The following is a 23,576-nucleotide window of genomic DNA, read 5'->3' as shown; positions in this document are numbered from 1 at the left end:
TGTAATATACCATTGTTTTAGCAAATTAGTAGTGGATAACTGTCAAAAAAAGAAGTGAATTGGATTGAATACATATTTTTTTTAATATCACGAAGCGTGAACATGTAATACGGCCAATAGGTCTGCTATATATATTCAACACAGGCATCTATTAGCATTATTTGTGTACAAAACTAGTACAAAGAAGTACCTTTTTTTAAAATTTATCATCACTAGTATTATTTAAACAATGTACAAGCAATATCGAATGTGCCTTAACATTTATGTACAAAATTGTGAGATTTTTCGCAACACGTGCTAGCCCCACTGCGTATTGTGTATTTTATACCTACACACCGAATAGTGAACTACGATTTTGCATTTAATGTGTTTAGTAATAGAGTTTATTATTCTAAGACCATTATCTGATGTGTAATCGTTATCAATTTTTAAATAAAATATTTATAATGAAAATATTTTTTGTTTTTTGTATTCTATTGTTGCGTTACCTTGTGGCGTGTAGTTCCCCCCCCTTTTATATGATACCTGAATCTGTCGTACACCGAACTTCGTAAGAGGCGATTAAGGGATAAAACAGACAAAGGCAAACAGATGATAGGCAACAACATTCCCAAATAGGGCTGTAGGGTCACAAAATCACAGCAGAATCTTCCGAATAAAGTTTGTTTTAAACCTCCGGGTTTTTGGGGCGTCATGTAACGTTGAAACTATAACAAAAACTACGTGTATTGTTAAAATTATATTTATTCGTAAATAAAATATATCTAAATTAACCAATCGATCATTCAATATACGAATAATACTTTTTGTGTGTACAATTTATTTGGCCATATCTACACAAATATTCATAGTCATATAACTTTAAAGAAAAAGAGAGTTATATATATTAGTATGATTATTTACAATCGAAGACACTATTCGGTATACAATTTTTGAAAAACTTTCAATAGATTATTGTCGACCTCTGTAGCCAGTACTGCTACACTGGAGGTCCCGGGTTCGATTCCTGGTCAGATAAAAATGGAAAATATTTTTTTTCAGATCATCTTGGATGTTTATCTATATAGAATAAGTAATGTTAAACAATGTACAAGATTTAAGCGCGACGCGATAATAAAATTATCATAATCGGTTTTTCAATCTTCACAAAATCCCCCAAACATGTCCCAACATATTTTTTTATACAACACCCCCTACGTAGCTTTTTTCATATCCACTATTCAACCATTAAAATATGTTTTAACCATAAAATCCACCATTACAAATGTATTTTCAAAATTCGAGCAAATTTATTTGTTAACTAACACTGTATTCCATATTATAATATATTGTGAGTTTGTAATTGTGTTCGTGTTTTGAATAAATATTAATTCATTAAATCCCCTAACTGGGCTCCTTACTCTCCATAAACTCCACGACCCGCTTGGCCGGGAACACCTTATGCACCCTCTTCCTGTGAGTATATAAGGACGCTTTCTGCTTGAACGTCTGGTTGCAGATGTCGCACACCAGGGGGCGCTCGCCCGAGTGGATCACTTCGTGTTGGGTCAGCGCCTTTTTGTCCTGCGGAAATAAACCTATATTATATATATAAAACTCTTGCGTTACTGAGTGACCGACTGACAACGCACAGCCGAAGCTACTGGGCGTAGAAAGCTGCAATTTCGTGTGTAAGTTTCTAGGACAGTTGAGCACTAAGAAGGGATTTCCTGAAATTACCACGGGGAAAGGATTTTAACTCACATACGGAGTTGTGGGCAAAAGCTAGTAAAATATATACTACATATGTACTGTACATGGTTTTACGCTAAGTATTTTTGTCCTGAAAAATATAATCAAATCAGTGACAACATTTCCCTATATATTATAGGGACATTTTTTGTCCCGTTTCTTCCGAAAAGCCCAAATAGTACATGGGTTTGGGAAGAAACTGGGCGAGTACTGGGTAGCAAATACATATATGTTTAATTAGTTGCGCCACGGGGCTTCGCTCGCTTCGTGGGAATTTCGGGACAAAAAGTACCCTATATATTAATCCAGGTTATATTCGAAATTTTATAACTATCCGTCGAGTAGATTTGATGCGTGAAAGAGTTACAAACATACACAAATACATCTTCAATTCAGCATTTATAATATTAGTAGGATGTGATAACATAAGTCTAATAAGAAGAAGAATAAAAAAATGATGGTATTACCGTGAAAGTCTTCCCGCAGACGTTGCACACGTGGTTCCTCGGTTTGTCCTTCTTCTCGCCGTGTACTCGCATTATGTGTTTCTCCACGTTAGCTCGGGACGCGATGGGCTGGAAAATGTATCATTTTTTTATTTACTTTTGTGGTTGGGAGAAATTAGACGCGTCGTGGGAAATTGAACGGGGCCAGTTGCGGGAAAACGAGACGGGACAAGTGACGGGAAATGAATTGATCGCGTCACGGGAAACTGGACGGTAATAACGGTAAATCTAACGAAGACAATTCAAATTTAAGTGTCTGTTTCATCATTTCTGATAAAGTAATGTAACATAGTTAACATATAGCGTTAGCAGTTAGTTTATCTGTCAGATTACAGCATACTTTATCAGAAAGTGGTGAAATAGGGCCTAAATCGAAACAAATCACACCCATAAAAATACCGTATGAAAGAACGGCTGAAGTTGATTTTTTTTTTGGGATGAAAATGTACGCGGGCGAATTCGCGGGCGAAAGTTAGTTAATGAAATGAATACCTTATCGCAGACGGGACACTTGTGCGACGTCTTGCCGAGATGTTGGTAGTTGAAGTGATCCTGCATCGCTTCTTTAGTCGGATAGCCTTTGTTGCACATCGGACACGGGAATCTGAAGGTTAATATCACATCATATCGAGTGTGTTATTGCTAACACTGGTGTCAGATTTTATTCAAGTCGCCTAGAGGCATCTGACATTACTTTTAAGACACTAGTGGCAGGTAGTCGCATACACACTTGTGAACTAAACCGTCCACCAGTGTGCAGGTTTCCTCACGATGTTTTCCTTCACCGGAAGCAAGTGGTGGTCGTTGAAAACTACTATATATGAGTCAGATTGGTATACAAACTCATGTGGCACGAGTAGGATACGAACCTGAGACCTTTCGATCCACAGGCAGGCGTCTTAACCATTACACCACTACCGCTTCACAATTACTCCTACTAAGTCTACAAATCAATTTGGGCAAAAATACATTTGTATGTATGTTGGTTGGTCTGATTTTTGAAATATTCACAATTTTGTAAAAAAATATTGTGTTCGCGTGGTTATTTACGTTCGCAGCGTACTTTCACACAAACAGCAGTTTGTGAGGATGTTTGTATGTATGTATGTTTGTTTGTTACTCTTTCACGCTATAATCTACTTGATCGATTGTTATGAAATTTGGTACACTGGTAGGATATAACCTAGAATATCCTATAGGGTACTTTTTACCCCGAAATCCCCACGGTTGCGAAGCCCCGGGGCGCAGGTAGTGTTATAAATGCGAACGTTGGTTTGTTACCTCTTTACGCGTTATCCACTCAACCAATTAATAGTATGGAGAATATATAAATTAAGAGTACGGTAATATAATTAAGAGTATGGAGAAGGACATACGATACCTTTCATCAACAAAACTATTGTTCAACAAAACACTAGATGGCGCTATGTATACTTCAAATGCGCTGTGGATATTTTATTTCAACTATCCCAATTCCATTTTAATATGAAGAAATAACTGTTCCCGAGGGAATGTAAGCTGGCGAAGAGCATTAAATATTAACTTTTGCACGCGGCTGTGAATATCTTTGTGAAAATAAAACAGACAGGCTTTCGCATTTACAATATTAGTAAGCATTTCAATCAATATTTCCAAAGTGATATCACAGATGGCCGCTATGTTTACTCGCTTTCTACAGCGGAAGTTCCACTTCCGCTCCACGCAGACAAATCGCTGAAGGATTCAGAGCTACGGTGGGGATCACATACATTTTTCTTTATATATGGACAAATCACACAGATTGAGCTAGCCCCAAAGTAATTCTAGACTTGTTTTATGGGATACCAACTCGACGATACTATATTCTATAACATATACATATAAACATCCGAGTCCCAGATTATTTCGAAAAATATCATTTTCCATGTTGTGCTGACCGGGGATCGAACCCGGGACCTCCAGTGTAGCAGTCCGGCGTGATGACCATTAGGCCACAGACATTTGTTTGACATTTGGAAAAGAATATAGCACAAGTTAGTTATAATATAAAAAAAAAACAGACTTACTTGAACACCTGGTCGCTTGCATGGGCTCTGCTGTATTTTAGATGAGCCTGGGGAAAGAATTAAATTCGCTCGAGTTAAAGCATAATAAATTATGCACCTAAACCTTCCTCAGGAATCACACTATCTATTGGTGAAAACCGTTTGAAAATCTATGTTGTAGATTTTAGTCTATCGCGAACAGACAGACGCGACAGAGGGCTTTGTTTCATAATATGTAACGATAGTGAAAGTAAAACTACAAACTACTGGCAGACAATATTAATAAACATAATATTTACAAAAATTTTAAAAAAATCCACTGAAAACCATCAAGGTCAATCGAAATCTTAATCACGGTTTTATTAAATTTGTTTCGTGACATGACATTTTGCAAATTTAAATTGTATTTCAATTCAATTTCATATTGAAGTTTATTAATTAATCATGTTTTATTTAATATATTGTAAAATGAAATTGTTATATGATTTAGTTATAATTAATTTCAAACATAATGTAAAAGTTGTTCGTGAATAAATAAATAAACTAAAATCGAAATCACAACGCACCTGATACGTGGCGAGATGCGAGAACACTTTTGAGCAATCTGCGCATTCGTAACGCGACTTGTTCTGGTGCCGCTGGATGTGATACTTGATCTGTATGGAGCGCACCAGCTTGTGGCAGATCGGGCACTCCTCGCGCGGCAGCGGGCCCTCGTGGAGTCTGCACATCCATTATCCATTAACCCCCGACGCGAAATGAAGCGTGTTGTATGTTTGACCGCTATGTGTGGTGTGTCTGTCTGTCTGTAACCCCCGACGCGACATGAGGGGCGTTATATGTTTGACCGCGAAGTGTGTCTGTTCGTAGCGTCTTTGATGATGGATGAATCGATTGGTATGCGGGTTTTTTTATTTGATAGTAAATTTTTATGCGGTTGTTCTTAGATATGTTTGATGATCAAAATCGGTTCGACCGTTTCAAAAGTTGTGGCGATATGAATTTTGAGAGTGGGGAGTTTTTTAATTTGTCTAACAAAATAAACTTGTTTATATTAGTTTATTTATGACTATCTGATACGTTCTGTTAATGGCTCATTTTAAATGATCACGCTGTGTACACTAAATTTGGGCACTTTACTTGTTCAGTAATGTATAAAAATGCAAAAGTATAAAAATGCAAAATTGTAATTTGTCTGTACGTGTACATCAATAAATAACTATTTGCCACTAGCTCTAGCCAGCGGCTTCGCCCGCACGAATTTGCCACGGGAAGAGTTTTTTCCGGAATAAAAAGGTACTCTATGTCCTTCTCCACACTTCAAATACATGTATGCAAACTTTCAATAAGATTGGTTGAGTAGATACATCGTGCAGAGGTAACAAACAAACAAACTTACTTTCGCATTTATAGAAAGAACATTACTTCGTCATAGCGTTTATTTCGCTGTGAGACATAGAATATATTAGCACTGTCCCGTTTCTACTCGTGTATTTCTAAATATGCATCTCTCTTTCTTGTATGTGTGAAAAGAAATGCTATGCCAAAGTGTATTATAATCTTTAAGGTTACTTGCCTGAGATGGGTGGCCAGGGTGGTTCGATTAACGAATCGCTTCTTGCAGTGGTCGCACTGCAGCCCCTCTCTGTGGAAGCGTGCCACGTGGTTCTTACGCGCTCGGGAATTCCTAAAACATGGCGACGGTGTGTCAAAAACAATTGCCAATCGGCTAGTTGGCAACATCTTTGTGTTGATGACTATTCGAAGGCCCTCATATTAACATGTAGAACGCCTATAGAAATTTAGAAATAGATCTAGAATCTAGGTTAAGGTCTAGACTATTAGCTGAGAGCTGACAAATGAGAAACACCAGTGAAAAAAATACTGTGATAATGACAATACTTTCGAAGATATGACAAAAATAAAATCACACATTGACTCGTCCAAACGCACCATACTGAATGACATGTAGGAGTGACGTCACAACGTGCGAAAACGTTCGCGAAGAAAGCTATGTTTGTTCGACAGCTACATTAAATATTACTTTTATGGTGATGATTTCTTAAATAATAGTAATTTAATCAGCGGACGTACTTGAAAAACATATCGCACTCGAGACACTGGTAGCCTTCGATGGTGGTCCTGGACAGCAGCTTGCGGAGGTCCCCGGGCTTCGGCGGGGGCCGGGGCTTCTCCGGACGCTTCTTGCGGCTCTACGCGATTCAATTCATTTATTCAGAAATTAGACCTTCACAGGCACTTTTTCACGTCAAATTTCATATTGAAATATTAATTTCTCACGAGCTAGCAAATTACTAAATATAAATAAATTTATATAAGGATAAAATCACACAGATTGAACTAGCCCCAAAGTGAGTTCGAGAATTGTGTTACGGGATACTAACTCAAATATTTTAGTTAGCACTATAGCTGCAAATCAAGGTGATTACCTTCCCCTGCAGCACGCCAGCCCTCGCCTGGTGATGAGCGGCGACGTGCAGCTGCATGAGCCTGGCGCTGCGCTCGCGCTGTCCGCACGCGCAGCACGCGTGCCGCGTGTAGTGCGACTGCACGTGGCTTGATAGTTCTGTGTCCTCCACGTATACGTAGCATATCTTGCACGCGGACTTGCCCGGCTTCTGCTCGAGTCCAATTGAATTCGCGTCGTAAATAAACAATATCGTACACCGCGTTCCAATAACGAACGATAATAATATACTATGTGATATACTATGATTGTTCTATCAATCTGGTTGACGAATAGCGAAAGAAAAATCTTCACTTGTAACTGGTTACAATAAGTTACAATAATGGAAAATAAATATATTCTCTAACAACTAGTTACCTAAAAGCGAAAAATCTTCACTCGTAACTGGTTACAATAAGTTACAATAATGGAAAATAAATATATTCTCTAACAACTAGTTACCTAAAAGCGAAAAATCTTCACTCGTAACTGGTTACAATAAGTTACAATAATGGAAAATAAATATATTCTCTAACAACTAGTTACCTAAAAGCGAAAAATCTTCACTCGTAACTGGTTACAATAAGTTACAATAATGGAAAATAAATATATTCTCTAACAACTAGTTACCTAAAAGCGAAAAATCTTCACTCGTAACTGGTTACAAGAAGTTACAAAAAAATCTTCTTTCACAACTAGTTACCAAATAGCGAAAGAAAAGGCTTCCCTTGCAACTGGTTCCGTAAATTTGGTTACAAAAGTGAACGGAAGCTTTTAAAACATCTTGATAAAATTCTTTATCTAAAACTATTTTTCGCTAGGAAATAAAAGGAATTGATAAAAGCGTGATGGTGGTTCACGATGGCTCAAAGCCGACTAGTGCTCTGCTAACTGAAGCTAAGTTTCGAACAACCAACAGAATTTCATTTGTCAAAAATCCCGGAATCCTATTGGTTAAGCGGCCGCCCCAGCTGGGCGGGTCCCGCGTGAACTAAACCAATAGAATTCCATAACTTTTGGCAAACAACATCTCAAAGAATCTAAGGGGAAGGCACTCTATTACTGTTTTTATTTGAAGAAATGTTTATCTCTGATCTGAGCGTTTTCCCGGTTTCTTCCACAGCCGATGGGCGTCGGAGCTCGGGGTCCGCTATTCGAATAATTTGTTTTACAATAATAACATTATTGTCACAAGATTTTATTATTGTCAAAGAAATCATATTGCAATTAATGCGTGAAAATAAAACATATCCGTGCGTTAGAAAAATTAAGACAAAAACCAAAAAGGTCGTAACTGAACACAAACTTCATAATACATTTCGAGTTAAAGTTAAAGCTTGTAATAAAGGTTTATTAAATCTCACCGCTCTGTGGGCAGCCATGAAGTGGTCTTTAACTTGCTGTTGAGTGTAAAAGCCGATCACGCACAACTCACATTTGTACACAGAGCTCGCGTACGTCACCTTTTGTCTGGACTCCTCTCTACAACATATTGTTACATACTAATCATACCAATATAATAAAGAGAAAAGATTTGTATGTTTTGGTTCTTTTGTAAATGATAAACTCAAAAAATACTAGACCTATTTTGATGAAATTTTGCGCAGAGATAGACGAAACCTTTAGCAGTAACATATAGGCTAAGTTTTTATTACGGTTATACCTGAACGAAGCCGGGACAGACCTATATCTAGTCCTATATTAGATGTCTAGACAATTCATTTATTTTTGCCACATACTACATACAAACAAAACACAAGTACACAATATATAAAAAAATTGTTTTTTATTTCAAGCGTTGTCTGTCTGTCCGCAATGAACTCAAAAAGTTCCAGACGGATTTTTGTACGATTTTCATCAATAGATAGTATGATTCCTGAGGTAATTTTAAAACTTAGGCGTATAAATTATTATGGTTTACCCGAGCGTACCCGGGACGGGAAGCTAGTAAACAGATTAATTAATAAATAAACTCCATCACCGAAGAAACAATGTTATTATTGTTATTTATAGATGTGTATCTCTATGTAACATATTCCAACTTTTAATTGTACGTGTCTCAGTTGATGCAAATAAACTTCTTTATCAATCTAAGAACCTTGTACCGAAGTTACAATGGATCTCACCTGTCAGCTAACATTTCCTCCTGAGTGAGGTACTCTGTGGTGTACCCCCCCTTAATTACTGTCTCCTGTTTGACAGTAGACGTCAGCTTTGGCAGCACGGTTATCATCGTGCCTATCTCCGGGGTGGACAGCGGTCTGCCGGGGCAACATTGCCTTTTGAGACACAAATCTATCTACCATTTTATGTTTTGTTTATTTGTAAAAATTTAGTACGCATGCGCACTGTTGCGTGCACACATAAAAATCAAAATTGTAACTATGTGTGGTGTCACACATGTACAAAAGAACAATTTTTAATCTTGCAATCCCTGTCATAGACAAAGCTTTTTTAATAAGTATTCAACCTCGATAGTTTATGTAAAAAATGGATTTTTAATAAAAAAAAAAACGTGAAAAGTGTTTTTAATTACATAATATGAAATATTCTCTAATGTGAAATGTAACACAATCTTTTTCGTGTAACAACAAGTTTCTCACTTTCACCGCAAGAAATGTAATACAAGTTCGATGTAGCTAATTCCTTTATGCAGCAAACGGCATGACAGCTGCTACTCACTAACTCGCGCGGTCCACTAAGTCTGGCAAGGAATCCGAGACCTAGTTTTATTACCTATTCAGCCGTGAACAGTTTTATTTTGTTTGTAGAATAAGTCTAGCTACGGCCGCTCCATTCCAGCAGTACTTAATAATATTGATTGCTTGTTCTCGTCGTGAAATTCCATAGACAAGCATAGATGAAGCAAAGACTTACTGAGCAGTGAGCAGGTTGTCAGCAGACTGGACGCAGGAGCTGCGCGACACCAGCGCGTCAGTCTCCACCACGATGTGGGACATCACGCCGGTCACCGGATTCTCCAGCACTATCTCCGGAACTGGAACGAGGAAGACAATCCTTACATACAATAAAGGATGAAAAATAAATAAATATATTAGGGCAAATCACGCAGATTGAGCTAGCGCCAAAGTAAGTTCGAGACTTGTGTTATGGGATACTAACTCAACGATACTATATTTTATAACAAATACATATACAGACATCTAAGTCCCGGGCCAATTAGAAAAATATCATTTTCCATCATGATCCAACCGGGGACCGAACCCGGGACCTCTCGGTTCATAGGCAAGCGCCACCGAGTGAGTTGTGTGATTCCTGAACAAGTTTTTGGTTATAATTTATTATGGTTTCACCCGAGCGAAGAAGGGACGGGCCGCTTGTATTTTTATAATATAGCACATGAGATGGGGCTGTCTTTTTAACATTTCTTTGTTCTTTTTTTCAACAATTTGTGATATTAAATGAAGTGTGTTATAAATTAGTATGGGAACCGAAACTAAAAATTGGTGATTCAAATTCAAAATGTATGTACTTATATTGGTTTAAAAAAAGAACAAACCAAAATTACCTTCAAGCATATGATCGTCTATATCCAAGTGAATATTGTCCCTGACGACCTGAGCGACGTCGTAATGTTCCCTCTTCACCTCCTCCGCAGTGGTTATAGACAGACTGAACTGGTCCGGCCACTCCTCTTGTGTGAAGTAGTCTACATATATCTTATCGTACTCCACTTTCGTTGTCATCTCCAGAGAGGAGAGCGACTGAGACATGTATGTGTGGTCCATACTCTGAAATGGATGATTAAAATCCCATTAATATTATAGGCGAAAATTTGTATGTTTCTTAATCCTTTTAAGCTCAAATGGCTGAGCCAATTTTTACAAGTATTAAGGTAGCTATAATACCTTGGATTAACACATGGGGTACTTAATATCCTGAAAGACGCAATTCCCGTAAGATTTGGTCATAAAGTCTGATAGTCAATAGCGCTTTATAAAGAAGATGGCGCTGCTGTGCATAAAAATGTATATAGCATAAAAAAAAATACAATTATTACGTGATTCGAGCGAAGACGCGGGTAAAAGCTAGTTTATTATGTAGTTTGTATTGTCGGTAAAACACCTCGTACTTATTACAAAATGGTACTCGTCGGCAAAGTGACTCATAAATGTCACCACCTGTTGTCACCGCAAATCTGTGTTGGCTTTAAAATGAATGTGGGAGTGTTGTAGCTTTAGCTTGTGACTCAGTCTTAGCTTTGGCGCCGCGCTGTGCGGCCGTGTTTCGTGCTTATATTTTCCTTGCCTCTTGCAGATGGGTGTGATGCCTGAGATACCACTGCTCTGACAGTGCCATGTCGGAGGTTATATTTTCTTACGCATTTAATCTTGAAAACTTTAATTGCGCGTTCAAGACTTGTCAGTTTGACAACATAGCGCCATCTGTTGCCATATATAGTTACCTCTTGTGATCGGCTCATGGCAAGCACCCTCAGATGCTCCTGGGCGTTGTGGACTTGCCTTTTGAAGCGAGCCATCCTCTTCATGACCGCTAGGCACTCCCAGCAGATTAGATGGTCTATGTCAACCAGGTTGTCCCCGAGCTGATGACAAAATAAACTTTTTATACTGTATAAATATTTAATTTATTCATAAAAAAATGTTCTTATACAGAATAGTATGTTTGAAATTTCAGGTTTGATTGACAATGAAGTGTAAAGAGAGGGATACTCTCAAGATTGATGACGGGTTTTTTCTAAGTAAATTCATATTTTATATACTTGTATGACTTACCTGTGAAATTAAAAAAAAAATATATCAAAAATTATGAATTGCATAATTTTTGAGATTTTTTTTTTATATAATATAGATATTATTAATATAATTTCTGATATATTTGTTGGGGGGGGTTGGTACCCTCTCCCCCCCAAACCATAGTATGGAGCCCAGATGAGCCCAGAGTACCAACTTTAATCATCAATATTATATAAAGTTTTATATAATATTGATGATTAAAGTTGGTACTCTGACAACATTAGAGTTCTTATGTTACTGAGTAACTGATTGACAGACAACATACAGCCGAGACTGCTGGGCGTATGAAGCTGAGATTTTGCATGTAGGTTCCCTGGGGAGTGTAGGTGAGCACTAAGAGAGGATTTTTGGATATTCTACCCCGAAGAAGGTGATAGGGGTGAAAAACTTTTATATGAAAGTTCTACACCATTGAAGTTAGTGACTTGAAAATTTGGATTTTGGTTGTTTACAACAAATTAATGAATACATATTTCAGATATTTCTGATAATTTACCCTCAATTTTTCAAAATAAAAAGCTGAAAATTGGTAAACATACTCTTCATCATTCTTCTTAAAGAATGACGGAGATTTTTAGTATGAAATTTACGCGGGCGAAGCCGCGAGCAATAGCTAGTACTAAATAAAAAGAAAAGATGTATTTTTTTTATACTCGAAAACTACTGGAACAATTTTGATTACATTTGGCACAGAGCCAGACGAAACCTTCAGGAGTAACTTAAGCTACTTTTATTTTTTTGGTTTTACCCGGGCGAAACCGGGAAGGGCCGCTAGTAATGAAAAAATACATGAAAAGCCAATGCCCCAGCAGTGGGTTAATTAAAATGGTTGGTGACGACAACCTATCAATTTTATCTTATTGAACTACCTAAATTGAATGTAATTGATAGTGACTAAATGGAAACTTGTTTGATTCTTGAGAAAAAATAGCTATAAAAGATTTCCCAAGTGCAATGACCTGAATACTGCAGAAATGGCACACATTTATGTAATGTACATTTGTAATATACGTTATTAAATATTTTGTAAAAGTTTCAAAACTTACCCGGTCGCCCGCGAAATCATACATTATCAATCGAAATATTTGATGAACTTGCTGGAAGTTATTAAGCGAATACAAATCCCTATCACTACTAAGACACGCACTACACACAGTTTTGTAATCATTATCCACATCTTGCTCCATTATAAATAGGTTAAAACAATTGAAAACTAATTGACCGAATTATTGTATAATGTTGTGATTGGTTATCAACCCACAACAAAAAGTAATACTTCCATGTAAAATAGACAAAATTTGATGCAGAACAATCAAGAAGGCAACGACACCACAAAATGGCTGCTTTACCCGGTGTTGCTATATTAAAAATACTAGTAGTTTTGTAGTAATACCAAATTTTATCAAAAATAAATAAACAGGTTTTAAAAGATTCCGAAAGTAACGTGCGCGAAGCTTTGTTTATTATTTTGAGATTTTTGAAATAATGTAACTATATTTCTTTCTAGATATGTACATAATAGCTTTTGATGTTAAATTTCTGGCAGCACTGTGGCTGGCAGCGCTGGCAGCACCACAGATTGCAAAGAAAAACGTCATAATAATATTTTTTATGTCATAGGTAGAGTTGTACGGAATGGTACTTTGTGATTGGTATCTATTTTGCATATCCGCATATTTATAAACCCTCTTATTCTTGAAAAAAATTAAATCTTGTCTCATTTTGTCAAAATCAAATATTGTAAAGTACTATAATGACAAATCATATTCTAGCCTAAAGTACCCAATGATGTATGTTTTACTATGTAATGTTTTATATCTGTGGTTTTACGAGCTTTTAGTAAATGAATCAATCGTATCAAGATCGCATCGCATCACATCACTACTTTAGGTGTCAAATGTCAGTCAATATATCCAAAATGGCTTTGATTTGTTTTTATTTTGCATTGTGATATTTAAAGGTACTACTAGAAAGTGCTTTTCGACAGATTATTAACTGAATCATCAATAGTAATCACGTTTAAGTTGATACTAACAATCTATGTAGCCAGTGGTGATACTTAATTATCGAACTCTTTCATGTAAAGTTAATAAAATCATTGATTTTTGAATTCCTTCTGATATTATGTTTTTTTGAAACTTTGGTAGCAAGCTCCAGAAGCAATGGAGACTAATGTGGAATCTTACAAATTACTGTGTACCACCTGTCTGTGCTTCGGTCGCACTCTGCAGCCACTGAGAGAAGAAAAACTCAACCAATGTTACTTGGATATCATCAAGGAAATACCAGTAAGTTACCCAAAATTTGCTGTGTAAATAAATAATTACAGCTTTAATCCGAGTTAATGTGCTGTTTAAAGAATCTATATGTAATCCCAATCGCTATTTCTATAATAATAGTATCTGTTCGCCGCGAACTTGACCTCACGAACACAATAAATTTTGATGAGTTTTTACAAAATTGTGAATATTTCAAAAACTCCTTAACCGATTTTTTTGCCCCACGAACTTAAAAATTATATTGACAGATCCTACATACCTTTTAAATTTCATCAAAATCAGACCAATGGTTCGAAGGTTATAGTGTTACAAACATAAACAAACATGATTTGTAGATCAATAAATAATATATAAAATATAACTATATATAATAGACAAATAAAATGGTGAAAGTGAAAAAGGAATGAGTTTGTTTAGAAAATTGTAAACATTCTGAACAAGGAACTTTAGTGAATGAATGAACTCTATTTCCAGACTTGTTTATATTTTTTTGTAATCTCAAGAGTCAGTAAACAAACCAAAACAAAACTTTATATAACAAAAAATAAAAATTAAATTAAGATTTCATTCTAAAGAATACCGCACAGTTTATTTACTACTTACAGATTGAATTCTATACATATATGCATGCATATGTATAATTGAAGCAGTGGTGGTGTGATAGTTAAGACACCCGCCTGTGGATCGAAAGGTCCCAGGTTTGAATCCTACTCGTGCCACATGAGTTTGTATACAAATCTGACTCATATATAATAGTTTTCATCGACCATCACTTGCTTCCAGTGAAGGAAAACATTGTGAGGAAACCTGCACACTGGTTGATAATTATTATTGATTTGATTATTAACTTGTGTGTGAAATAGAGAAGGCAATGGCAAACCACTCCATTAATAATGCCAAGAAAGTTGTTGTGTGTGTTTCATTCCACATAATGACCACGACTCTCAGCCATGAGGAATACGACTATGAAGAAGATATGTTAAATAATGTGCATTTAGGGTTTTTGTATTGTATTGTAAACATGATAATTTCAGCTCTACAACACACCAATACAAAGTCCAAGTGTCTGCTTAGAGTGCTCCGCTTCACTCCGGAAGGTGGTGTCTTTCAGGGAGCAAGTGCAGGACTCCTATAGGATCCTGCAAGCTTATACCAATGAGGCAAGTACGCCTCATTATTTATCATTTTACAAAATATTTAACTGTTCAATGTAATAAAAAAAAACCTTTTTTTTTTCAGAAAATAATTTGCCTAGAATAAGCTGCATCTCACTGTTATCACATAATGATTTCACAAAAATACTTACGTTTTTATGCAATTGTAGCGTCATCTACATGGGAATCGCATGCTTTTGCAAAATTTTCACAAGTGTTGAATAGAACTGACCATTCACATCAGGCAATTAGTTTATCTGTCATATTACAATATGATATTGTATCAGAAAGTGGTGAAACAGGCTATAAGTAATTTTAAATAACTTTTCAGACCCTCACCGAGTTCCTTCTGACTGATGTGTCCCGCCCGCCAAAGCTCAGAGTCCAATGTTTGGAGACCGTAGACATACAGCCAACTGATGTCAACTCTGAGACAGGTGGAGACAAACATGTGCTCAAAAATGAGCTCAAGAATGAGTTTTGTGGTGAGGGCCCTGTTGTTTTATTCTTTCTATTTGAAATGATTATACATATATTTATATCTAACTTTTTCCCGCAGCGTCACCCATTTCTCTGTGAAAGGGGAACAGAATTATTTTCATACAAACTTTACCCCATTATAGTAATTTGGGGATTGATTTTTGAAAAAAGTAGTCTTTGTTTGAACAGGCATCTATCTATATACACATAAAATTTCATCAAAATTGGTCCAGTGGCTTAACTGTGAAAGCGATGTTTTCTACTTTATTTATTTAATTACAAGGTGTAAAAGCCGACGTCTAATATATATTTATTTTAATATATTTCAGATATCAAAGTTCAAATAGACAGATCATTCAAAGAGCGGAGTGACTCAGTGAGGGATGAAGAGTCGGCTGACAACAACCACTTTGTGTGTGTGAAAGATGAGCTCAAGGATGAAAATAGAGGTAAGTATTATATTAGCTACTGATTTTGCCCAGGGTTTTGCTCCCGTGGGAATTTTGAGATAAAATATAGCCCATTATTGGATAATGTACCTTTCTAATGGTGAAAGAATTTTTGAAATCAGTTCAGTAGTTTCATAGGTTACCCGCCTCAAACATACACACTCACAAACACTTACCACTTTATAATAATAGTATGGTTAAGAGCTTCTATTTCTTGTATGAACATCACAAATGATATTTATATTTTTCTCTGTCTACATTATTTCCAGAAGATGAGACAGAGTTAAGAGATTCACTCTCAGACTGCCCTCTATCGGATCACGAGAATGCATCGCAATTGGACGAGCAACTCCATTGTCGGATGGAGAAGGAGTTGCAGTCATTCATGACGGAGATGAAGAAGGAGAAAGTTAAAGTCAAGAGGAAAAAGAAGAAACGGAAGAATGAAAATGACAAAGTATGTTATTTTTACAAGTTTTACTTTAACCCTCTTTGGAAAAGCTGTAAATGCCAACTGTCAAGGCTTTTTATCCCTTAGTCGCCTATTACGACATCCACGAGAGGTTAAACTGATCCTATTCTAGGGTAGAAACTGTAAGTACGTATGTTATGTAAGTGTTAATATATAAGTTTTAATATGTTTCAGACATCAACAGAAACAAAACAAGACACATCCAAAATATTAACAATAGAGTTGTCTTACGAGGAAATGTTAGCAGAGAGAGAGAAAGACTCTAATAAGGAGAGCTATACTAATGCTGAGTTTAAGTGTGAGAGTTGTCTCATCGGGTTCAATTATAAGACTAGTTACAGTTCGCATATGGCTGCCAAGCATTCGCCGGTAAGCAATATCAAACATTTTTTTATTCTTATTATTTTTATTGTAATTATATACAAGGTCTCATATAGTCCTATGAATCATACGTAAGAAAGTACGGTTCTCAACTCGCGTGTTTAAAGACCTCGACTACATCTCGGGCCTTAATGTACACCTAGGCAATTTTTGTTTTCGCTATTATTCGGGTGGATTTTTGAAACTCATCGTTGTACGGTCGGATATATTCAGCCAATTGAGCTGAAATTTTGCAATTTTTTGTACTTGAGGAGATTACTTTGATGATTCTTTTTGGACACATGACGATGATGAAAGCATGTGATTTTTATTAAAATTTACTTCAAATTCCTATTTCAAAAATAAAAAAAAAAGCTATTTGAAGGAGAGCGACGTAACGTTTCTATTTAATATCTTTTATCTTTCTTTCTTTATTATAGCCAACGCTGGTGTCAGAATTTATTCAAGTCGCCTAAAGGCATCTGACACGACTTGTACGACAACCTAGTTTTACGATATCGTTGTACTGTTTCAGTCAACAGGTAGCTACAGCTGTTTAATCTGCAAGACACTATTCTCCACGATAGAATCCCTCCAAGTCCACCACAAGCGCCACCTGCGGCGGTACCAATGCGGCCTGTGCGGCAAACGAACCATGGATATGAAGGTTATGGAGCAACACTACTACTCCACGCATGATATATCGCTGAAACAATACGAGTGTCCAGTTTGCCCTCACGTTTCCAAGTAAGTCTCATGGCCGTTGACAGCATTCCCAATGAGGGTCTCGCCGCGTATGGCTCTGTTGTTGACAGCGTTCCCATTGAGGGTTGGCGCTGGACAGGCGTCGTCAAATCACAGTTTAATGTATACACATTTAAGGTTTATAGTTTTAATAGCGGTCCGTCCCACACGGCTTCGCTCGTGTGAAAACGTAATAAATTGTACAGCTAAACCTTCCTTAGGAATCACACTATATATCGGTGAAAACCGCACGAAAATCCGTGCGGTAGTTTTTCGGACAAAAAATGTGCTAGTTAAATAGGAGTGTGTACCAACACACCGTTCAAATTGTTGTCTGTGGTTGGTGTCAAGTACGGTGTATTGATGTCCTTTTCTAGAATTAGAGATGTCACCATATAAAATATTGTTTTCTTTTTTTAATTTTTGTAAGGAAAAAATATTACAAGTTATTCATTTTTTTTCTCATCACAATACAACTTATATGATCCTCGGGGTATGACCTTTGTACGGTTTTATATACAACTAGCTTTTGCCCTGGCTGCGCCCAGGTTGCAGGTGAAGAAGGACGAATTTATATCATTGTTCATATATATATATATACTTGTACTTGTATTGTATTGTCTCCGTACTTCAAACTACATGTATGCAAAATTTCAAGAAGACTGGTTGAGTAGATAGAGCGTGAAGAGGCAACACACTTGTTTTCGCATTTATAATATTAGTTAGGATTGGTGAAACATGTTGTAGAATTATTTGTGTTCCCAGCTCCATAGACCTGCACCGCTACCACAAGGACACGCACAAGGCGCGGCTGCAGTGTCCCAGCTGCGACAAGTCCTTCATCCACAGGGCGGGGCTCCTCAACCACCGGCTGGCCGTGCACGAGCTGCGCAACTCCTTCCCGTGCGCGCTCTGCGACAAGGTGTTCCGCTGGAGGACCAGCCTCAAGCGCCATGCGGAGAAGCACGATGCTCACACTCAGGTAAATCGCGGGTTGAATAGAGATAGATAGAGATAAAGAGAGAAAATCAATATTGGATGGTTAAATTTTTTTTTTAATTTCATACTTTTTGAAGATTAACTTTCCATCTGCCAACTTTAAATCTGCTTATTTCGATGCAGCTGCATTGTTACAGTCTATGAATTATCATAATGATACTAAATATATCTGTTTTATCTGGTATTTTACAATTCTCTGACCTTGTCAACTACCCTTTTGTAGTGATTTTAAAGTCAGTAAAACTAATTGTTGTCGAGTCTGAAACGGTTCTTGGACAATTGCTTCGTCTGCGAACGTTTTTGTCCGGTAACTCATTGTTGTCCGGTCGAAACTCTCTGAGGAACACTTAATGATGCTTTCAGGAGCGGGCTACGTCTAGTATTCGCTGCGAGGCGTGTAAAATCAGTTTCGCGTCCGAGTGTTCGTACAGACGACACATGAAGAACAGCCTCAAACACGTGTCTCAGGACCAGCTCAGGTGAGCGATGGACATTGATTCTCTCTCTCTCTCTCTCTCTCTCCTGAGCGTGTTGCTGGTTGCTTCTCTCGATTTTTATAAATAGACTTCTATCCTATCAGACTTTTTGACCTAATCCTTACAGGAATCGCGTAATTTCGGGATAAAATGTACGTACTACGTATTGTTCCAAGGTATCGGCTATCTCATATACCATTTAATAGAATCCTAGATTTCACAAAATTTGGCCCATCCGTTTGAAATCAAAACAAAATCAAATCATTTATTCAGAAATTAGGCACTTTTTCACGTCATATTCTAAATTACAAATTATATGATTGAGCATTGAGTATGAAAAAATGACATAAAAACTTTCGCCTTTACCATATTAGTCATTGTGTCCACTTGGCGCTTTACCTGCGTGTAACCTGAAGCGGTACAGTCAACAGCACATCAACATACCCAAATTCATTGTAATTACCGCGCCATAGAGTTTCATGCTGGGTAACTTGATGTGTTGTTGACGGTACACCCCACCAGTTATAAGACGTGTGATAGTGGTGTTGATGCGCGATTAGTTATAAGCTTTAAAAAGGTTTGGTTCAAAGTGGCGTCATTCTCGCATTTGATCGCAGAATTTCTCATTTTAATATGTTTATTTGTAGATATGTGTGCGACGATTGTAACAAACGCTTCGCGGATAAAACCAAGCTGAGGGACCATATTGAGGAGAAACATTTGCATAAGACGTACCAGTGCCACATCTGTCTCAAGGTCAGATTAATCATATTATAATTATAATTACTTATCATTTAATGATATACTCATATATAATTATTAATATTAATTAGTAATTGATTGACAATTAATTATCAATCATAAATTAAATATTAATGATTATAATCATCAATTAATTATGAATTACTTAATAAAGGTAACAACGGCATTTCCAAAGACGGCTGACGTAAGGCCAAAGTCATAAAATCAGACCCTTAAAAATATTAAGTTTACTTTTTACCTGTACTTTGAGTGTCACAGTGATGTCAGTTATTTCGTAGTTCATTCCATGGAAATTTATTTTATTCATCGAGTTTTTATTTTATTTCGGGTGACATATGCTAAGCTAAAGTTCAAATGACAATAAAGAATATTTTTATTGTAAACAGGGTTATTAGTAACGTAAACGTAAAACCTCCTAAAGACACATCCTAAAAGTTGCTTTACCCACTTGGATACGTCAGAACAAGCAAGTTTTATTCTAAAACTTTTCGTGATTCGTATTTTTTTCATATAAAAAGGAAATAATCAAATTTGCGATTCTACACATGTTAACTGTATATAATAGCCGAGCAACACGAGACAGTGCAGTAGCGTTACGTAGCGGAATCGAACATAGACGTAACGTTTTATAGAAACGACATTAAAACGAAAAAGAAAATAAAATAATTGTATCTTTTCCTTTTAGACAAAAGTCGTAGAACAAAAGATGTTAGTATATATCGTGTGACAATTTTTAATAATTTAATTGGAAATACAACTTTTATTTTATTTATTCATTCAAATTTTGACATTTTTCAATAATGATGTAAATTCGTCCTCCTAATTTTTAATATATGTATAAGACCTATATTTGTTAATTGACGTGTTTGGAGATAAGGCCGCGGTGAAGTTTGTTGCGCCGCTTCTTCTTCACCTGCGCTTTGGAAGCCGGCAGTAGACTTAGTTTAAGTAATTTTTTGACGTCAATAAGTGATGTATATCATCTTAAATTGAATAAACAATTTTGAATTTGAATTTTTTAATTCGAGTGAATCAATGTGTTTTCTCGCAGCCGTCAAAAAACCGCGTAGGTCTGGACCAGCACATTCGTAACGTACACAAGGGCAGGCCCAACAATAAGATGTGCCACCATTGCGGGAAAGGGTTTCCGGTAAGTATTCTCTCACATCTCTAATAAGCTACTTTACACTATATAAGAAAACATATAAAAATGCACGTTTATGATAGATTTCATAAAAAGTAAACGGGAAATGTCGATTACTATATGTATTATCTATATCGATTCTATCTATACTATTATTATAAAGAGCGTTTGTGAGTTTGTATGTTTGAGGCGGGTAATCTCCGAAACTGCCGAAGCGATTTCAAAAATTCTTTCACCATTAGAAAGGTCCATTATGTTATAGGCTATAGTTTATCTCAAACGTCTCACGGGAGCAAAGCCCCGGGCAACATCTAGTCTAGAATATAATAAAACGATTCGCAATGAATTAAAACAAATTGGTAGTTAATGTGATTTAGGGGCTAGTGAGCAAGGTTGTGTGTCTGTCTGTTGCAGACCAAAGTCCAACTGGAGTCCCACATCAGGACACACACGGGCGAGCGCCCGTTCATATGCGAATTCTGTCCCACAATGTTCTCACAGCAGTCCAACTTGTACAAGCACAACCGACAGGTATAAAGTTTACTATATAAAATATCGTATTGCAATCTGACAGATGAACTAACCACTAGATAAATCGGCCTGTGTGACCGGCCGGCTAGGCCGGTCCAATGCTTATGAAACATAATTTTTAACACTATTTGATATGTTAGATCTAATCAAGCGTTTAAACAGCCAAATTTCCGGGTCAGGACTATCCGTGTTCCGAGTTATCTGAGAGTTCAGTGTTAGTCTGGTGTGGGATTATTTGTTTATTTATATGCATGTAATTATATTCGAGAAATTAATAATTATTATTCTTATTCGTAGTGTTCCCGTCAGGGTCGTGCCATCCGTTACCCGTATTCACACATATCAGGGAAATCGGTGTCAGTCTAATCTGTTTCTTTAGCTGATACGCATACAACACGATGTCTTTATGTAACGAAAAAGAATTAGCAATTATTGCAATAGTATACATCGTAACGAACAAGTTCTCGATCGACCTTTCGGTGTTTATTTTGTATCTACTTAATTAAAAAATCGGATAGCTCTGCCAGATCGTCCGTGCCTGACACGGAGCTGTGTGAACGAGTTCATACAGGTTGTACGTAATCGATTTTTTAGCCACGGAACACGGCAGGGACGGGAACCCGGAAATGTATGGATAGCCCTTAAACCGATTCTCATTTTCATTGATATTAAGTGCATATGTATATGTATAATCTGGACAGGCACTGATTGGTGCAAATCCAATTTGTACTTAACATATAACTATTGCACTTATCTCTCGCACATACATTAATCAAAATATCGATATGCAAATCGAGAAAGCAAAGTAACAAATACCAACTAGGGTTAAAGCCCGAGACGTAGTCGAGGACTTTAAACACGCGGCATGAGAATCGTACATTGACATAGAGCAGAAAAACAGAGACTTTTTTAAAGACATTGTTTAAAAAAACAAGAATATAAAATACAATTTCTAAAGCGTAATTGTAACATATGTTGATAACAAGGATGTGTTTATTTGACAGAACTTTAAATATATCGTTTATAATGACTTCTAAATAAAATTCATGTATGAATGATGATCATTAATTAAATTGCTGGCCAATCTTATGAGCCACAAATAATATAATAAATATCGTAGAGCATTATTCTTTTGTATGACAATTTTTTTTTTAAATCAAAGATTTTACTTTATGCTTAAAAGCTTTTAAGCGGCGTACATTCAATCATAATGTCAAATGGTATGAACATGAGCAGTGAATAATATATATTATCCCTCCTAGGTCCACCTAAACATGAAATCGAAGCGCTACCCAGCCGGCAAGAAGCGCAGAGAGGACCCGAGCCCAGCCTATCAGCTGCTGAAGAAGAGGGACGGTGTCCCCACAATGGAAGTGCCTGCAATGACTGTGTTCACCCACTACGACAGATATTGTCCTGTTTAACGTTGTTTTCAAGGTTCCGTACACAAAACGTTTATTACAAAAGTGTGAAAAGTGTCTACAGAGATGTTGCATTCAACGCGTGACAAAAAAATATCATGTAACCGTGCTGTGAACCGTCGAGGAGTTCCCTCGTCGGGAGCCGTTCTTGGGTGCCATGAGGATCATACTCGGATCTATGATGTGTGAGGCGTATGGTACTCATCCTAGAGTAGGGCGATACCATGCCGTCTCGTCGATGTTGTACGAGGCGACGGCGACTAAGGAACATAGCCGTGACAGTTGATGAACAATAATAACATTTCCAAAGAGAGTTGTCGCCAGGCAGGCGGCCGGTCGTAAAATCACAGTCGAATCTTCAGAATTGTAAGGATATTTTTTACGCTGACTCAGGGTTGGTCAGCCCCGAATTACTGGTTACAGTGGCTCTCTTTCATCTTCATATTTTGAAGATGAAAGAGAGCCACTGTTTACCCCGTAACGTGTGTGAAGACGTGAATGTACTCATGAGTGTAACACGTGTAGTAAATGTATTTAAAAAATATAATCGTAGCGACTGATTTTTATTGTGCAATAAATTATGAAATATTCTAAATAATTTTGGTGTTTTCATTATGTCCCTACGAAGAATTTACTAAAATGACATTTCGGACCAATTGTGAACAAGACCAAACGCGAATTGGAAATTTTTTGAACTTTAGAACAATCGCTCCTATATATTATTGTGATCTTGATGAGAGTTCTCAACAGTAGTTCTTATTTCGTGTGAATAAGAATAATTAGTGAAAAAACCGAGAAA

General features: G+C 36.8%; 2 protein-coding genes across 2 annotated transcripts; one reads left to right on the top strand and one right to left on the bottom strand.

Moving 5' to 3' along the window:
- Positions 1 to 726: 726 nt before the first annotated feature.
- Positions 727 to 12,850, bottom strand: LOC128682066 (zinc finger protein Xfin-like). Its single transcript, XM_053766536.1, has 14 exons — positions 12,553 to 12,850; positions 11,155 to 11,295; positions 10,258 to 10,480; positions 9,606 to 9,726; positions 8,855 to 8,989; positions 8,093 to 8,210; positions 6,712 to 6,900; positions 6,356 to 6,474; positions 5,838 to 5,948; positions 4,828 to 4,984; positions 4,283 to 4,329; positions 2,730 to 2,841; positions 2,199 to 2,306; positions 727 to 1,563 (listed from the first exon to the last, which is right to left on the bottom strand). The coding sequence occupies exons 1-14, from the start codon at positions 12,691 to 12,693 to the stop codon at positions 1,384 to 1,386; spliced, it is 1,902 nt and encodes a 633-aa protein (XP_053622511.1). The 5' UTR covers positions 12,694 to 12,850; the 3' UTR covers positions 727 to 1,383.
- A 502-nt stretch (positions 12,851 to 13,352) lies between these two features.
- LOC128682065 (PR domain zinc finger protein 5-like) lies at positions 13,353 to 23,375 on the top strand. The gene is made up of 14 exons (XM_053766535.1): positions 13,353 to 13,466; positions 13,654 to 13,794; positions 14,820 to 14,945; positions 15,271 to 15,424; positions 15,749 to 15,868; positions 16,138 to 16,325; positions 16,515 to 16,709; positions 17,236 to 17,447; positions 18,210 to 18,426; positions 18,807 to 18,922; positions 19,567 to 19,675; positions 20,733 to 20,831; positions 21,240 to 21,356; positions 22,619 to 23,375. The coding sequence occupies exons 2-14, from the start codon at positions 13,669 to 13,671 to the stop codon at positions 22,778 to 22,780; spliced, it is 1,941 nt and encodes a 646-aa protein (XP_053622510.1). The 5' UTR covers positions 13,353 to 13,466; positions 13,654 to 13,668; the 3' UTR covers positions 22,781 to 23,375.
- The last annotated feature ends 201 nt before the right edge of the window (positions 23,376 to 23,576 follow it).

Source organism: Plodia interpunctella, chromosome 29 (genome assembly GCF_027563975.2).
Source record: "Plodia interpunctella isolate USDA-ARS_2022_Savannah chromosome 29, ilPloInte3.2, whole genome shotgun sequence".
NCBI classification, from domain to species: domain Eukaryota; kingdom Metazoa; phylum Arthropoda; class Insecta; order Lepidoptera; family Pyralidae; genus Plodia; species Plodia interpunctella.
This window is presented reverse-complemented; position numbering and strand designations above follow the sequence as displayed.

Excerpts from the sequence above, each read along its gene's own strand:
- LOC128682066 (XM_053766536.1), bottom strand. The coding sequence starts at position 12,693 with ATGGAGCAAGATGTGGATAATGATTACAAAACTGTGTGTAGTGCGTGT. Across the intron at positions 11,296-12,552 it reads ATGATTTCGCGGGCGACCGG|CTCGGGGACAACCTGGTTGA; the intron begins GTAAGTTTTGAA and ends TTTTGTCATCAG. Across the intron at positions 6,901-8,092 it reads TCATGGCTGCCCACAGAGCG|AAGCCGGGCAAGTCCGCGTG; the intron begins GTGAGATTTAAT and ends GGACTCGAGCAG.
- LOC128682065 (XM_053766535.1), top strand. The coding sequence starts at position 13,669 with ATGGAGACTAATGTGGAATCTTACAAATTACTGTGTACCACCTGTCTG. Across the intron at positions 15,869-16,137 it reads GCTCAAGGATGAAAATAGAG|AAGATGAGACAGAGTTAAGA; the intron begins GTAAGTATTATA and ends CATTATTTCCAG. Across the intron at positions 16,710-17,235 it reads TGGCTGCCAAGCATTCGCCG|TCAACAGGTAGCTACAGCTG; the intron begins GTAAGCAATATC and ends GTACTGTTTCAG.